Below are 18,582 nucleotides of genomic sequence, written 5' to 3' on the forward strand. Positions count from 1 at the left end.
GCTTGGTGAAAATATGCATGCAAGTCCACTCTGTTCTGACCAAATTGTCTTAAGAATACACATTGATCTTCCTGGTTACCTACAGACAGAATTTGTTGAAAACTATTTGGATTGATTGCTGGTAACAATTTGCGATTGAATGTACTGGTATTAAAGAACCGTTTTCCATTATTTATATTTTGTGCATTTTTAATCTACGTGTACACGGTTCATGAATTAAATGTTGATATAAATGTGTATTATTGGTAACTTCCATTACAGTATAACCTAACCGTACATGTAGCTAAAATAAACTATAACAAGAAAAGGCATAGCGCAATAATACTAGTTCACTGCAATCTTAGCACTTTTGTAAAAATAACTACTTGAAGATGTTTGAATAGTTCATGCTATACTTTCAAGGACGAGTACTTTTTGAACAAAATTGGTAATATCAGAAACATGTGGAGCTGTGTTGTCTCCAAGCCCTGGACATGTAACTTTAGAGACCCGCAAACAGGCAATTGTTGTCGCATGCACTGTTGATCGCAGGTCATGTTGACAGAAACTGCTGGTTTGCGGGACACTACAGATTTTACACACGGATTTTACATCCCATTTGACAATTTTGAACTTGACTCTTGCAACAATTCTCCACCACTGTCACTTGTGACATTCTTACATGAAACGGAGAACTGTCAGTGACATTTAAAAAGTTGGTTCGGTGTCTCATGTACTCTCCTAAAACAACTCTAGTCCTTGAAAGAAACTGTAAAATTAGTTCGTATTCAGAGATTGGGATGATACCCAAATTAAGTAATCTAAGTCTCTGATTTGACGAGTTGATATTAAAAAAACTGGCTGATATTTCAAAAAAGTTTCTTAGTTTCGAAAAGTGGTTACAAGTTTCTTCTGAACATTCAGCCTTTGTTATTTCACAGAATTGACACGTAGCTTCTCTTTCTTCAGTTCGCCCTGGTCGTCAGGAATGGTGAGAAATTGAACGTCCAGGCTGAAGAGCTCGTCGTTGGTGACATCATCGACGTCAAGTTTGGTGACCTGGTTCCCGCGGATATTCGTGTTATATCGGCGCATGGATTCAAGGTGAGTTTTTAACTGATTTTATGAAATGAGTATCAATTGGAAGGCCTAATAATCTCATTTGAGGACTTTGAATCGGCACTGGGGTCGGCAGAAGTTTCAGATTATGTATCCCAGTACTCTGGCGCACTTCCATGAAGAATCTTTCAAGATTCTGGTCATGTTGCTCAGAGCCCTTGAATGCATTTTGCCAAAGTGGATTAGTGCGAGAAGACCACAGATAAAAATTGCCTGTCCTTGGGCAAAAATCTGAATATTTTACTATATCTTGTTACTATTCCTAGGTGGACAACAGCTCCCTGACTGGAGAATCTGAGCCCCAATCCAGGACCCCCGACTTTACGAACGACAACCCATTGGAAACAAGGAACTTGGCTTTCTTCTCGACAAATGCTGTCGAAGGTGAGTGTCGGGAGTACACCAGTTGGATGTTGGTTGATATCACAGAGAAATGCATCTGAATCGGGCCAATTTGGCTGAAAATGTTCAAGTTGAAATGCTATTTGGAAATGCTAGTTAAAATGCTATCGTCTGTCATGGGCCTGGACGTATTGCTAACTTGAGGATTGGAGGCTTTCGTCAAAACATCAGATTTCCTAACGCCTTAGCTTTATTTTCATCCAAGGTACCTGCCGTGGCATCGTCATCAGCACAGGTGACAGGACCGTCATGGGACGTATCGCCAACTTGGCCTCCGGACTTGAGATGGGCGAGACCCCAATTGCCCGCGAGATTGCCCATTTCATCCATCTGATCACTGCTGTGGCCGTGTTCCTCGGAGTCAGCTTCTTCGTCATCGCCTTCATCCTTGGGTACTACTGGCTCGACGCGGTCATCTTCCTGATCGGTATCATTGTGGCCAATGTGCCTGAAGGTCTCCTCGCCACTGTAACGGTAAGTGCCGTTCTCAGGATTCCATTGTTCAACATAAAAAAATGTTTTGTCGCAACTACTTAAATCACTTGTCAGTGTTACGTTGCAGTGAGGAAATAGTGATTTGTTCTGCTTATTTGCATGATATCTTATGATTTCATATCACAGCGCTCCGAGCAACATTCTGAAACAAAGTTGGAATATCAAATATTTGTACTGGTAAATTGTTGATGTGGTGGAACAAGGCCAAAATTGTTTTACTTTTGAAGTTTGATTTTGTATCAAACACTTATGATATACCTTCCTGTGACAAAAATCTGTTCCATCACGGGGAATTGCCATAATGGCTGTAAAGAAATTTCTGCCCTCTCACTCCCTGAAGCCCCACACTGTACTAGTGTAGGCTGAGTGTCTCCCATCTAAAACAAAACTAATTTCCGTTCCAGGTATGCCTGACTCTGACTGCCAAGCGTATGGCCTCCAAGAACTGCCTCGTCAAGAACTTGGAAGCAGTTGAGACGCTCGGATCGACCTCGACCATCTGCTCGGACAAGACTGGTACCCTGACCCAGAACAGGATGACCGTCGCCCACATGTGGTTTGACAACAGGATCGTGGAAGCTGACACCAGCGATGACCAGAGCAGTAAGTATCATCTGTCGTCGTGGCTGGGATTATTTCTACGATGACTAGAACCGGAGTAAAAATATAACAACCCTGCCATGGGGTGATCTGGTGTGAAATGACATTTGCTACGGCAATCTTCAACTCGATGTGTGGCAGTGACCTCATGCAATGCATTGGGCTGCATGGCATCTTAGGACGGGAATTTGGATGACGGTAGCACGTCGCAATACCGGTCATTAGCGAAATGGTAATACTAACTGAACAGGACCACAAAAGGAGCAAATAGTCCTTAATTGAATACGCTTTGGATAAGGATGTTCTCCTCAGATACGACATTTTGAAACTGACTTAAGAGTATTTTGACAAACCGGTTAAAATTGCTTTTATACATGGCCGAGTGCCTGTTGCATTTTGACATACATGTAGTATTGGTTTTATGTGTCCTTGTACTTGTGCATGACTCCAAAGAGCTATCTTGTTGTTTCCCTTGTAAAGTTGCCATCAAGCCCATGAATAATAGCTATTGTGGTATTGCATGGACATTCACTATTAAACTTCAATAATGACTGCACTAGCTCGCAGGCAGAATTTACCGAACTATTGACATGAATGAGGTGCACATAAATACGTCAACTTTTAACGCTAGCTACCTTGTCCTTTCTCTTCACAGGAGGTCAGTCAATGTATGATAATGAGGTTGTGTTTTTGTTGTTTTTCACTTGGGCGGTAGTAAAAAGCCACTGAAAGGTGTAAACTTTGGAAGTCTCTCACAAGATATGTGATGCGATGTCGAATTTCACTCTGCTATTTTGTTGTTAGGATGGAAAGTTTTATTGTTGCATGGAATTGGAATAACAACTCGTCGGTTGACTTAGGCCATTCCAGAATGCGAGAATAACACCGAGGGGACCAGTAGTTGGTACCTGTAGCAGAATGACGCCCACTTGTGCCCCATTTGCTGTAGTTGTGCATTGATTTGAAGTGTTGTGTTGTTCAATGTATACCACAGGTGTGGGTTTACTCTCGGGAGATTCTTGTGTTTACTTCCCTGAGCTGATGGTTTAGTTTGTATGGGGCTGCAAAGATTGAGACATGGTTGAAAACCTATGATACATTTGGAGGTCTTACATTTCCCGAACATTTTTTTCACACCATCTTTACTCCTACTCCCAAACTGAGGTTGAACATCGAAGAGTAGGTCATCTGTGGACCAAGGGAAATCCTTTGAAATAATGTTAGGCATCCGGCCCTGGTAGTCTTTTGGCGGGACCTACGACTACCAAGGCCGTCAAGTCTTATTTCACAACCGAGTTCATAGTCTAAAAGAGGATGGGGAAAGACCTGATTTGATATTGTCGTAAAATATGCAAAGGGAATCGATGACCTCTGGTGGAAGTCCGGATGTTGCACAATTTCTCTAATATCTTTGCAGTCCCCACTTGAGATTCTGTGCACCCATTATAGAAAATATTCATTGCCGTGTACCTTTTATCTATTAAAGAATGGCACCTTTTGTGTTTTGTCTGTTTGCAAAACTACGCACATTGAGAGATGCCGATTTGTCTTCATATTACCCTACACAAGATGGTCTTAGTTTAGTTGACTGCATGTTACTGGGAGAGTGATTTTGCAAGATGTCAGTTCATGAATTCGCTGGTAGATTTTAGTGATGAAATCAATGTGTTGGTGAGATAGTATTGAAGAGTAAAAGCAGTGTGTTCCATTTGCATGAACTGGTAACATGAGATGAAACTTGTGTGTGGCACAAAAAGTTAACATGGAGTGAGAACAAAGTTATTATTGGTTGATGAACAGACAATGAAGGGGAAAATGTCAGATTGTGTGAAAAGACACAAAAGCCAGGAAAAATGTCAGAATATGTTATCTAACTTATCTTAATCACCAATGTAAAAAACTAAACTAACAGATTCTTATATTATACTTGAAAAAGGTTACCTTGTTTACAAGAGTAAGAGTAAAATTAACTCGAATTTCATGTGAATATATTCTCCTTTTCAGATGCTTCATACAGTCGAAAGGACTCGACCTGGCTGGCCTTGGCCCGCGTTGGTATGTTGTGTAACCGTGCCGAGTTCAAGACTGGTCAAGAAGAGGTGCCAGTTCTGAAGAGGTAGGTTGAAATTTGTCAAAATCCCTGCCTGTCACAGCGGTGTCAGTGTGGTGCTGTTGATAGGACTGTTATCCTGGTTATCCTGGTTGGGGCTACTCTCCCCGTGGTGGAGAAGGCGTCTCTCTGACCACGGAGATTTCTTCAAGTGTTTTTCGTGACATGAATTTCAGAGGACACATTGTGTGCAATAGAAATCGTGGAATTTCCCAATTTGCTGGCGTCTTCTTCATAGAGTTTGGTATTTAGGAGTTCCATACGCTGAAAACTTTGAAACTAAGCCATGCAATCTGTTGTACCAAGTAGAGTAAGGGGTTGGGATAAGTTGATACAAACATTGACCAGTGCACCCCTTGCCAGCGGATTGAGTCCTCTTTCAATTTGCTCTTTTCCCTGGGTGCAATAAAAATCGTGGAATTTCCCAATTTTGCTCCTCTCTTATTCATAGAGTATGGTATTTAGGAGTTCCATACATTGATAAATTTGAACTTATTGCTCACCTCTCTTTGCCAAGCCATACCCATTGCATGAAATATTAATGTAATGGGGTGGGTTGTGTTGATACAAACATTTACAAGTGCACCCCTTGCCAGCGAATTGAGTCCTCTTTCAATTTGCTCTTTTCCCTGGGTGCAATAAAAATCGTGGAATTTCCCAATTTTGCTCCTCTCTTATTCATAGAGTTCAGTATTTAGGAATTCCATACATTGTAAACTTTGAAAATAAGCCATGAAATCTGTTGTACCAAGTAGAGTATTAGGGGTTGGGATAAGTTGATACAGACATTGACCAGTGCACCCCTTGCCAGCGGATTGAGTTCACTTTCAATTTGCTCTTTTCCCTGGGTGCGATAAAAATCGTGGAATTTCCCAATTTTGCTCCCCTCTTATTCATAGAGTATGGTATTTAGGAATTCCATACATTGATAATTTCGAAACTGTTCTCACTTCTCTTTGCTATAAAGCCATACCCATTGTATTAAAGAGAGTAATGGGATCGGTGGGTTTAGTTGATACAAACATTTAAAAGTGCACCCCTTGCCAGCGGATTGAGTCCTCTTTCAATTTGCTCTTTTCCCTGGGTGCAATAAAAATCGTGGAATTTCCCTATTTTGCTCCTCTCTTATTCATAGAGTATGGTATTTAGGAATTCCATACATTGATAATTTCGAAACTGTTCTCACTTCTCTTTGCCAAGCCATACCCATTGTATGAAATATTAACGTAATGGGGTGGGTTGAGTTGATACAAACATTTAAAAGTGCACCCCTTGCCAGCGGATTGAGTCCTCTTTCAATTTGCTCTTTTCCCTGGGTGCAATAAAAATCGTGGAATTTCCCAATTTTGCTCCTCTCTTATTCATAGAGTTTGGTATTGAGGAATTCCATACATTGTTAGCTCACTTCTCTTGGCCAAGCCTTTTGGCCCATTAGCCTCAAGTTTGTTATGGGGTATTTCGGTTTCTCACGCTAATACGTTAATAAGTACGGCTTTATCTCCTTCACAGGGAATGCAACGGTGACGCGTCTGAATCTGCCCTCTTGAAGTGCGTTGAGCTGTCCATGGGAAAAGTCATCGAATACAGGATTCAGAACAAGAAAGTCTGTGAGATTCCCTTCAACTCGACCAACAAATACCAGGTATGTTCTCCTCTTCAATAATACTAAATTGTTTCTTTAAAGAGGCTTTTTTTCACTTGAGAGCGAGCGCAGGAAAGGCATTGTATCAATTTGGATTGAGTTATCAGCAGGGTATCAATTGTGACAGACTTCTGACCGAGGGGGAGAACTGCTGAATCCTATTGTGGAAACAGGCCTTTAAAAGACTACTTCCAGCAAACTGTTATGTAATAGTACCACCTAATTCATCACGAAAATAGCATCTTCACTTTGCCCACGAAATGTCATCGCAAAGATCCGTCGCTTGGTATCAGCAGTCTCTGTTTGTCTCCTCAGGTTTCAATCCATGAATACACCGACGATAAGGGAGATGTTTCCAACGTCCTCGTCATGAAAGGCGCTCCTGAGCGAATCCTTGATCGCTGCGCGACAATCTTGAATAACGGACGTGAGGAGCCAATGAACGAGAAGTGGAGAGATGCATTCGAGAGTGCGTACCTCGAGCTCGGAGGCCTGGGAGAGCGTGTCCTCGGTAAGAGAAATGTATTCTAGATGGACAGCATGGTCGTCGTGACAGGTTGAAAATTTTTCAGTAAAAACAGATCAGGACAAATTGTTTTAAAAGCGGTGTGATGATTTTATTGGGTAAGGTCTGATACCTCGTGACGAATATCACTTAGACATGCAAATGAACAGTCGCGATCAAAAAGACTCTTGACTTATCTAAAAAAATCTGTTAGTTCAAGAACAAGACTGTCGAGAGAAGGATCCTCAGATCAGGTGGTAATACCAATATTCTCAAACAATGTACATTCGGTTGTGTAATAGTCTCAAACAACTCACATCCTGTTGTGTCTGTTTTGAAATACTAACGATTGTAAACAATTCACGTTTTAGGTTTCTGCGACTTCCCACTGGACACCAAACAGTTCCCGATCGGCTATCCGTTCGATTCTGAGGATCCAAACTTCCCCTTGACTGGCCTCCGATTCGTCGGCTTGATGTCCATGATCGATCCCCCTCGTGCCGCTGTGCCAGACGCCGTCGGAAAGTGCCGAAGTGCCGGTATCAAGGTCATCATGGTGACTGGTGATCATCCCATCACGGCAAAGGCTATTGCTAAGGGTGTCGGTATCATCTCCGAGGGTAACAAGACTGTTGAAGATATTGCTTCTGAGCTGAACATCCCTGTTGCGGAGGTCAACCCACGGTAAGTTCATACGGTTACAGGATATTTCTCGGGAGAACACGTGAAGAACATGCAACTAACCATAGTTGCACGCCAAACCGCTCATCCCACCTGGGAGGAAAGGTAAACCTGATATGGGATGAATATTTACAGGAATTGGGAAACGGATTGCTTTCGGTGTAATGATTTGAACTTGTGTCTGATACCTCATGACGAATATCACTTAGACATGCAAATGAACACTGTCAGTCAATCAATCAAACATGCAAATGAATACTGTCGCTCAGTCAATATGAAAAATTGTAAAATACACAAAAGTCCTGTTGTCAGTTCACGATGGGAAGTACACAGTTTTACCTTGTATTTCTCAGGAGGCCAGCTCAAAAATTTGTTTAAGAAAAAATGCAATTGTACAAACTGGGTAAGCATCCCTGTAGTGTAACATCCACTTGCATCTGTCAGTAATGAAAGAAGATGGTTTGGGGTTCCGCCTCGTCTCACTGATTGACTCATCCTCATGACCCTTTCCAGAGATGCCCACGCCTGCGTTGTCCACGGTTCTGACCTGAGGGACATGACCCCAGCCCAGATCGATGAAATCTTGAAGAACCACGACGAGATCGTCTTCGCCCGTACCTCACCACAACAGAAACTCATCATCGTTGAAGGTTGCCAGAGACAGGGAGCTATTGTGGCTGTGACCGGTGATGGTGTGAATGACTCCCCTGCTCTGAAGAAGGCTGATATTGGTAAGGGTCCTTTTCCATTGTTATAAAGCAGAAGCATGTCCCAGCAGGTCCACATAAACTGTTAGTAGAGGTCACGTTAAGAAACTGGGTTACGCTATTGCAGCGCGTCGCTATGATGCGACAGCCTATCACCTCGGTTGGGGTTTGATTGATTGATTTTGATATCAAGAGCAAGCTAAATTTGTCTTCCACATGAACTTAAAAAAATCATTCAGTACTATTTGCCACTTCAACAAAATGTTGAATTATCTAGATTATGTTTGACTAAATAATAATATCCTGTTGTGAATTAAAAATGCAACCATTGTACTTTTCCCCTCCAGGTGTCGCCATGGGTATCGCCGGTAGTGATGTCAGCAAACAAGCCGCCGACATGATCCTCTTGGACGACAACTTTGCCTCCATCGTCACCGGCGTCGAGGAAGGCCGTCTCATCTTCGACAACTTGAAGAAGTCGATCGCGTACACTCTGACCAGCAACATCCCCGAGATATCTCCCTTCCTCCTGTTCATCATCGCCAACATTCCTCTACCCCTTGGTACCATTACCATTCTCTGTATTGATCTCGGAACCGACATGGTGAGTGCGAAAACACGAGTAGTGGTCTTGACGTCAATTAGGGGAGGCTTTTAAATTGGGCAGTTGGTTTGTAAAACTTGCGTAAGACAAGTTTGCACATGTCTCTGTTACTAGTGTTCAGCATTTTCATCTACAAATACAATTACAATTAGGGGAGGCAGCAATTGGGGCAATTGATTTGCACATATCTCTGTTACTAGTGTTAGGTATTTTCAACTACATCATCAGCAGTTTTCAAATGCCTTATGATAGTGCGTTACAAAATAGTATATCTGCACGTTTTGCATGGTTGGAAAAACACACCATAAAATTGTGCTTCGTTTTTTCGCCAGGTGCCTGCTATTTCCCTCGCCTACGAAAAGGCCGAGTCGGACATCATGAAGCGTAAGCCCCGTGACCCCATCAATGACAAGCTCGTCAATTACCGTCTCATCAGTATGGCGTACGGACAGATCGGTGAGTAATGAGTCTCTCTGCTCTCGAGTACATTCGACAGGTCATGAGAGATCTTGATTTTAATTTCGTAGGTGTTATCTGGTTCAAAAATCACGGTACTGGGTCCAGTTTGATTCAGCAGGTAATATTTCTCATACTTTTAAGCGTAAAAAGTTTTGACTTACTGTGAGATGGGAGAGACCCTATTGACACATTCGTGGAACTTTATCTTGTCTACTTTAGTAGCTGCTGCCTAAAGAGTCCAAAGGAGTATTAGGCCAAGCTCTTTTCTAGTGGCATGATAACAATTAGGTATTAGTGTTAGGCACACGTCAAGGCAGTGTTATGATTTGAACTTGCGTCTGATCATTGTTGATGAATATCACTTAGACATGCAAATGAACACTGCAGGAGTCCTGCTCAACAAAAACAACTCTTTTATGATTTCTCATGGAAATTCTCCTTTAGGGATTTGCTTTACCTACATTTGTACACCATTACGCCCAATGACAATGTTACGTGAACACCCAATCAGAACTCGCGGCTCTCCAGGCCTCGTCAGTTGGGCCGAGTCTTGCTTCAATGGTGCTGTCCCAGAGAGTTCTGCCACACTGTGCCCCAGAGTTTTTCGGTCAGGGCCGTCTCCTCCAACCACAATATTCCTTGACCACTATTTAATCATCTTGTCTGATTGTCTATTCCAGGTATGATCCAGGCCTCCGCTGGGTTCTTCGTCTACATTGTCATCTTGGCTGAGAACGGCTTCTGGCCCATTCGTCTGTTCGGCCTTCGTAAGGAGTGGGATGCGAAAGGCATCAACGACTTGGAAGATTCCTACGGACAGGAATGGGTAGGTTTACTCGGGGAGATTCTCCGATTGTAATAGTCTTGATATTGCAGACACCTTGGAGTGGTCAAGAGCGCCTGATGGCCTAGTTGTGGACAACTTTTGGTCAGTTATAAAACTTGGCCTTGCAGACTACTTCAACTTGAAATTCATTGACAATCTGTTGCAGTGAGGAAATAGTGATTTGTTCTGCTTATTTGTATGAATACCTGATTTTATATCACAGCGCTCTGAGCAACAGCCCCCCCTTCCTCATTCATAGATTGCTAACAATTTGAGGAACTTGACCTCATGGTCACTCTTTTAAGTGAACTTTGTACGAGTTATACAATACTCTTACAGCGCCTCTGTCAGCATCAAAGCAACTGATGCAGCACCAAGTAATATGCAAGTTTCTGAATGGAACCCTATTGCAGGCCCTATTGTCCGAATGTTCATCAGGCCGTATAGATCTCGCTAACTGATCTGCGCCAGATTTCTAAACCGGAAATGAGACGATTCATTTTCACCGGCCCGAGAAAATGTAAAATGTTAGCCGTGTGATATCCCCTCTGATGAAGAAAAAACCCTCTCATTGCCAGTTTTATTAACCGCTAATCCTCTTCTTGTTTACAGAGTTACTTCCAGCGCAAGACCCTGGAGTACACGTGTCACACGGCTTTCTTCGTGTCCATCGTGGTCGTGCAGTGGGCCGATTTGCTGATCTGCAAGACGCGTCGTAACTCCATCGTACACCAAGGATTGAAAAATCACCACATGACGTTTGGATTGTTCTTTGAGACGGCCCTGGCCGCTTTCCTGACCTACTGTCCAGGTCTCGACAAGGGTCTGCGCATGTACTCGTTGAGGTAAGCCACACTCTCTTTCCGAATTTATGTGACCCAACACCACAAAGTCCAGTAGCAATTCGCGAGGCCTAGCATTGACCAATCACTGGCAATATAGAATTCTGTAGATTCTGCCGAACAGTTTGGCAAAACTATCATTGAAAGACACGTTAAGGCAACTTTATGAAGTCTGCTCGAGGGAAAATGCATTTGAAGTCCAAAAATTCAATGTCGGCTATCCGGTAAACCAAGAAATAAATAAAATAATGTTTAGCCTTATGTAAATGAGATTTAATTTTCTAATTTCCTCACAATTATGTTATTTTCCAGATTCACCTGGTGGTTACCAGCCCTCCCATTTTCCTTGCTGATCTTCGTGTATGACGAATGCCGAAAATACATCCTGCGTCGGTCAAAACCGGGCAGTTGGATCGAGCTGGAAACATACTATTAACGATCGTTGCATGTCTAGGCCTTCAAAGAGAATTTGTGAAACCGTGCAGGGACTAAACTCATATGACCATATGCAAGCGAGAGACAGGGACACCAGCTGATGTAAATGATAACAGTAGCTAATTGGGGTTCTGCCCATACTTGGGTTGCGGCTGAATATCATACTCGGGGGCCAACGTCGACCAAAAAAACCCTGAAAAGGGAAGTTAATACCAGCTACCTCTTGCTCAAAATTTTAAAAATTGTTTCTTTCTTGCAAAAAGATGATTCCTGAAAAAGTCTGTTTTGCTCGGTTTTAAACTCAAAAGTTATGAATTTTCCTTTGCATTAAGTTTTCGAAACATTTTCTGGACGTAAATTCACTTTGTTAATCAAAAAGGATAGTAGAGACTCCATTGTGGGTAGAACTCTAGCTGCTGTAGGGATTGTTCGTTTCTGTACATTTTTACTTGTAAATATAAAGGTGTCCTAAATATAATGGTGTCCTTCACTACTGGTTCAGTCCGAGCACAACAGACCTGTGCGTTTGGGCGGCGTTCATTGGAATCGATGCGTGTAAATCGCAGATAAAAAACGCTGGAGTTTCAAAAACGTTGTTCAAACCACTGGCACAAATTTTGGTCGTTGAAAGTCAGCGGCTTACACGGTTTAATCAAACAACACAGTGATGTATAAGGTCGTTACATATGATACGCAAACAGGGGTCTGTAGATAATAGTTGACCTGTAGTTTGTCGCAAATAATTTGTCTCTCACTTCTCTCGGAATGTATTATATTTCCTTTTGCACCTTTTAAACGGGGTCCTCGCAATCTGTCAGCTCGTTTTATCAAGAACACTTTTTAATTTTGCCACCATCGCTTTTATTTATAGAAGTTAGTACTGTATTTGAAAAAGGAGCACGGTTATAATTTGAAACCGAAGTACTGTCATTTAAAAAAGAAGAGCTGCATTGAGATACATGTAGAATCAATCGAAATTGATAAAAGCACTGCCTGTCTGCTGTTGTGCATCTGTTCTGTCACCCATTTCAATGCAGCATAAGCTACAAATACCATTTAAAGTTACATTAAAGGAAACCTGGGTCTCTGACATTTTCTGACCCTGAAAGTAGTGACATTCTCAATAATAGTCGTTTGACTGAAAGCGAGGACCCTATGTTTATTTCGTGATGACAGTGCATCTTGCACCCCCTGGTAGTGAAGGATGGTGATGCAAGCTCAATGAATGTGATACTCAATAAATAATGTCGTACTTCAGTACCTTATGTCGCGGCGTGGATGAGAGAGAGAGAGAGCGAGCAAGTGTCAATACAGGCGGAATTTCCTAGAGTAGTGGCTGGAAAATGAAGTGGCGGTTGAGCAGTATCGGCTAAAAATTGTGATAGATATCCAGCTCATGCCAACATGCAATGTTGGCTTCATACAAGAGCTGAAATGGTCCAGGGATTGTGTCGTTACTTTTACCCTTCAATCATTATTACACGGTGTTCAAAGGGGTCTTGACGAGCCCATGTCTTAGCCGGAATGCAAATTTAACTGCTTGACATCAGAAAATACAGTTATTGGGGCACGAACGTCTTGGACGCTGTAGGAAATAATTTCAAGTTGTAGAAGTTAATGTTGGACGCTTGAAATTACCTGAGCCTGTTCTATTACCTGAAATTTGCCTGTACACTTGAGGAATAAACATTTTATCTAATCCCACCTTTCTCTAAATCTGCACCAATGCTCGGCAGGATTGGAGGAGTTTTCAATGTCGCGTAAAAGAAGAAATTTTCTTCATTTGTTGATATGAACACTTTGGGTTTAGTTTCGTGGTGTGTCTTTTTGCAATTTCAGAATAGTCTTGAAAAGATTTCTCAGTGCTACTGAAAATGTTTCTGTGCGTGAACTTTAAAATTGTGAAAAGCATTTCCAAAGTTGGTCCTGTTAACATCGTTCATGGATTTGATGTGAATTATTCCGAGGTGGGACGTTGAAAATCTGCTCCGGTCCTGTTTGAGTCTGTTACAAGAACCGTCTCTTAAACAATTACAATGTATACCTTAATAACTGTTTTAACATTGTGTAAAAAGCTTCATCAGTTAGACGTGTAGTATTTTTTAAGATGATCAAATAATGAATGGTCACTCTGTCATTGATAATTGATTAATTAATAAAAATTGATTGATTAATTAAATCTTTGGTTAATTAATTGACATTTTATCAATTATCAATTATGGTTAATTGATGTAAACTGTAATTAATGCAAGAAAAAATTCTTGTGAATTTTCAATTGATTAATCAATTAAATTTGATTAATCAATTATGTTAATCGCTCTACCAAGTTAATTAATCAATTAAAAAGTAGTTAATTGGTTAATTCTAGTTAATCCACTCCATGATTAAATGTGTACATGAAAATATTATACAACTTGTAAATCTTAATCTATCATCATATCAGGCTTTGCGAGGTTTTTATTATTCAATTGGTTTGATGTATTCGTTTAATTGGATCATTTTATTCCTGTTGTTAATTCACCTAGAGGACTGGGGGTGTGGCGAAAGATAATTTATGAATAAACTTATAAGTTGTATTAAAAAAATTTGATGGGAATGGGAAAGATGAAGAAAAAAATTCACTTTTCCATGAACGGGTCATATAACTAAAAATTTAAGCCAAATTAAAAAAAACTGAGCCATACACTTCTTTTTAACAAATTTTTTAATCAAGTACGCTTTTGTGGGAGAAAAGAATTCGTGAAATTCTCCTGAAAATAGAAACAACTTAATGTTGCGTAATAGCCGCTAAACGTTTTGAAATCACTTCCTAGTTCATTGGGTCTGAATGGAATGAAAGGGTTTCTATTTAAATTTAGAGTTGCCCTCAGTCCATCGGATGTAAATCAATGTTAGCTGCACGCAGCAGTTCGCTTCTTCTGTTAGTTCTTGAAGAGTGAGTCGGTTGGATGAAGACGCAAAACTTGAGTGCGTAGTATCGTCGAAGTCTTATGAGATCAGATACAGTAGTCAGTATTAGAGACTTCTGGATTCAATAGTGTGCGATTTTATCATTTAGTTCAATGAAGATTTTATCATTAGACTTGCGTCGCTTTGTCATTTATTTTCGTGTATTGGACTTGTCTTATCTGAAATTGGGCAAAACGATGTCAGCGCTAAAATCTGCGAGAGTCTGAAAGTCTACTGATCTTCAGTCCGAAACTTCTAGTGAAGTTTTCTCAGAGGTAATATGGACTATGCGGTTTAAGTGTGGACTCCGTTTTTGCCCAACTGTAGCACCAGGGATATATATATATATATCTCCCAAGAAGATCAATGATTTCCTTCCCTTCCATCCACTGTTTCTTCTGTCAGAGTGGCACATCGGCACCTGTTGTCTGTGAGGTCCTGGGTTTGATTACTAGTTGGTCCCAGTATACTCATGTGATAGAGAGGGCCACTCTCTTACGACAGCGTAGGTTTCCTCCTACTGTACAACTTGCCCAAATATTGTCTAAAGAGCCAATAATGAGCAAACTTTGCTTACATGCTGGTCGACTCAATATTTATAAAAATGCTTCTTCTCGAAACCGGCCCGGTTATTGAGAGCGTTGCATATCCTCCAGGCCAATAAGGCACCAATGGTAAAGCTGAGAGCAGTTTACCCCAGAATGATAGAAGCATTGAAAAGATTTCCCATGCTTGTGCCCAGGTTCATCATTGAGCATTTGATTGTGGTCACCAGAGCAACCCTCTTCAAGAAAACGCATTACAATTCAGATATGGCTGATATATCAGGTTACCAGCGAGTGTCGTGACCCTAAAAGGGACAACTTTTCAACGATCCTGTTTGGAGCAGTGACGGTCCTGTTGGAAGCCATTTTGCGTGAAAAACAAACTTCTCTCATGCCCTGCTTGTCCCTTGGACTTTGAAATGGCACACCTGCTGAATAAACTTTGGATGGAAATGGGCGTGTGTATGAATGAATTGTAGATAACATGTGTGGCAACATTCCAGTAAGTCGTAGCGACACTTAGTTTACCAGCTGTACCTGAATGAGCTCACGTTTGTGCGACAGATATGTGCATAACTAGAAATAACACAGATTTTCCACCTTATGTACCTCTGTTGCCATGGTGATGAACTGTATCGTTACCATGGTAACTATATGTTATCAAGGTTGATTTGATGATGTCATCATACTTAAGCTGTTGATATGTTGCTTTTATTTGAGGTAGCCCCACTCGACATATTCTCATCAATTGTAAGATACACACACATTGGCATTATGATTACATGTATGCATATATTGTACAATTTTACTTACGTTGGGCTGCGTTTCGGCTTTAGAAGATCAGAATCGGCTATACAATATGCACATCTCCGTAAGGTCTTGTCGATTTACGTGAGAAAAATGGGGGAAAAGATGGTGTCTGATTCGATGTATCCAAAAAGGATATTGTTAAACTATGATGAAAGTGTTTTATTTCCCCAAAGTTGGGACTTGTCTGGATTGCCTGTAGTCTAACCATTGCCCTAAACCTTTCATCCTGAATAATTTGACACCAGTGTTCAATAAACTTTTCATCCCAGATAAGAAACAGCTATTTGTCCCCTCTGACATCTTTGTGTACATACCACCCACTACAACTAGAGCTTCGAAAACATCGGACACCATCCAACGCCAAATTTCGGGAAAAACCGTTCAGTTTCCTTGGATGTCTTGATTTCATCTGCACCAAAAACTGCCTGTCAGTCTGGTCGAATGTCACAAATTAGTTATCTTAGTTCCACAATTTGCTAATAGGTGCCATGGTAAATATCTGGAAGCACTCGCGTGTTATGTTTATAGGTTTTAAAATTTTTTGGTGTTCAGGTTCTGTCGGATTTTCCCGTTGGCGTAAATGGCGAAAAAAAATATTCAACACCGCAATAGCGCCGTAGTGAATTCACCCAAACGTATAACTTGTGTACTATTTAGGTTTCTTCTAGACTGTAGGCAGCACCCCCTGGTGGCTATAATATGTACTATAGTGTGAATATCTTGCTGTGGCTTTGTAAACTGAGACTATTCGGAACAGAAGGTGATTTAGGATAGAATTTCAACCTCCAAGGACTTGGGATAATTTCTGGCGACCCGTCGATTTTTTTCCTGCCAGAAATGAAAATTGATCTCAAAATTATCGTGGCGTTTGAAAACAGATGCACTTTGGAAAAATACAATGTGTTGGGACGATTTAACTCAAAGGGACACGTTCAAAGAATCAAAAATAATTCATCATTTTCTTGAAAATATTCTGCAATTTCCCACAATTCACCTTAGTTTTCAAATGCTTTTGTATGCTTTTCTGTTTAGTTCCTGAACTTGTCCTTAGTCCTGGAAGGTTGGCTTTAATAGGGATTTTTTGTCTTTTGAGGTACATCATAGGACAGATAGGTAGCCCTTCAGTTAGGTTTAACCCTTCTTTGCCCGTTTGATCCAATTATTATTTAGATAAAACAAGACACCATATCTGCCACTGTCAAGAAAGCTTCCAAAGGAGGTTACTATCAACCTCAACAAAAAGCGAGGGAACATCAAGCAAACGATTTGCCACTGATAATCTAATTGGTATTTTGTTGCCTAGCAACCATAATGTGATTGACAGTATTCGGCATTCCTTTGTGTAGTATTATGGAGGGCAGTTGAAACAGTTAAAACTGAATATTTCCAAATGTGATGAGAAATTCACCAACAAGGGCTACCTTTACTGTGCAACTCTCTTAACAGTTTCAAATTGTGCAATGTTAATGTAAAATCTTTTTCTATAAAAGTCTTGTGCAGTTTAAATCCTTTACCTCTGCTACACTAGGATCCATTTTGCCTTGGACTTCGGAGTATGTTCAATTGATGGAATGGCCAACTTGTATTGGGATGTACAGCGACATGTTCACTCCTGGCTGTTCCATTATGGCCACACACACCCTTGTCTCTGTGACTGGGGTCAGAATACTCTGCGCAAGTCCAAGGTTTATTTTTTCGAACACGCTTTTAGGCAAGAATAATATCACCATGGCAACCAAGTGTTGTGGTGTGTAGCTGCTGTTTTGTCTCCCCCAATACTATGCACGGAAAACTTTTTGACGAATCGAGTGTTGGAGTTTTATCTTGATATGTTTTCAGTCTTTCTTCATGTTAATTTTAGATTGTGACAGAATAGATGCAATTTGACAGTCGGTTTTGGCGATTAGGGGACATGTAATGCAGCCCAGCAATACTTGCAGTGGCTTTATATTTGTCAATCACGTCACTTCAACATTCCATTGTCCAAGGTTAAAGTGAATTTCGCACAGGCAACACAGCAGCCCTCCATTTGCTGTTCCGTATTTAGACGACAAAAAGGCTCAGCTGAACATCAGACCCACAGGCCTCTTGTTCATAATGTAAACACAACTTCTAGTGCCATTTAAAACTTTAAACAGAACTCGAGGATTTAAAGCATTATCCCCTCTTTGCCAAAGCTGACATTGTAGTCCCAGTTTTCGGAAAATGCTCTGCAGTGATTTTGTCGTTTTGAAATTGTTGCGGCACTTTTTCTGTGAGACTTTCTCTCCTAATCACCAGTCTGTTTGTCAGTAAAGATTAAGGACAGTTGCACACTGATTGGGATTTCCTTTAAACAACAATTGTAATTAACCATTTAATGAAATAAACAGACTTTTAGATGTTAATACGTAGTTGTTGCATGTGTTAAGCTCAGCTGACAAAGTCAGTGGAGCCCATCCGTCCATCCATCCATCCATCCATCCCATCCATCCCATCCATCCATCCATTCATCCATCCATCCATCCATCCATCCACCGTTGTATCTGCTGTCATTTGTGTGGGAAGATGGCTTGTGCCTGTGCTGAACCTGTTTTGACAACTAAAGCAAGTCATTATCTCTATCAAATTCCCTTAGTTTGATACTGATTACCTTCCAACGGCATGAAAACCAATCAATTACATGCTGGACCCACAGTATGAAATTGACTTAGGCGACAGTAACGCTGTCTCGCGGCAGAAAATGGAACTGAAATCTTCGTCCAAAATTCTCAGTTCTACTTTCTACCGCTACGTAGCACCACTGTCGCCTAAGTCACTTTCCCATGAAATAGCATTCCGCGACGTTACTATTTATAGCTCACAAGGTCATTTGAATAAGATATTGATGACG

General features: G+C 41.1%; 1 protein-coding gene across 3 annotated transcripts in view; it reads left to right on the forward strand.

Moving 5' to 3' along the window:
* LOC135502512 (sodium/potassium-transporting ATPase subunit alpha-like) overlaps positions 1 to 18,097 on the forward strand; it is a 41,370-nt gene extending 23,273 nt beyond the window's left edge. For all 3 annotated transcript variants that reach the window (XM_064795422.1, XM_064795424.1, XM_064795423.1), the window contains exons 6-19: positions 949 to 1,083; positions 1,365 to 1,482; positions 1,706 to 1,974; positions 2,400 to 2,598; positions 4,600 to 4,711; positions 6,215 to 6,347; positions 6,663 to 6,858; positions 7,224 to 7,536; positions 8,047 to 8,264; positions 8,588 to 8,844; positions 9,177 to 9,300; positions 9,984 to 10,129; positions 10,742 to 10,974; positions 11,284 to 18,097. In XM_064795422.1, coding sequence (XP_064651492.1) covers positions 949 to 1,083; positions 1,365 to 1,482; positions 1,706 to 1,974; positions 2,400 to 2,598; positions 4,600 to 4,711; positions 6,215 to 6,347; positions 6,663 to 6,858; positions 7,224 to 7,536; positions 8,047 to 8,264; positions 8,588 to 8,844; positions 9,177 to 9,300; positions 9,984 to 10,129; positions 10,742 to 10,974; positions 11,284 to 11,407 — 2,577 coding nt within the window. In that variant the 3' untranslated portion in view covers positions 11,408 to 18,097. The remainder of the gene's footprint in view (positions 1 to 948; positions 1,084 to 1,364; positions 1,483 to 1,705; positions 1,975 to 2,399; positions 2,599 to 4,599; positions 4,712 to 6,214; positions 6,348 to 6,662; positions 6,859 to 7,223; positions 7,537 to 8,046; positions 8,265 to 8,587; positions 8,845 to 9,176; positions 9,301 to 9,983; positions 10,130 to 10,741; positions 10,975 to 11,283) is intronic.
* The last annotated feature ends 485 nt before the right edge of the window (positions 18,098 to 18,582 follow it).

This window comes from Lineus longissimus, chromosome 18, assembly GCF_910592395.1.
Source record: "Lineus longissimus chromosome 18, tnLinLong1.2, whole genome shotgun sequence".
NCBI lineage: Eukaryota > Metazoa > Nemertea > Pilidiophora > Heteronemertea > Lineidae > Lineus > Lineus longissimus.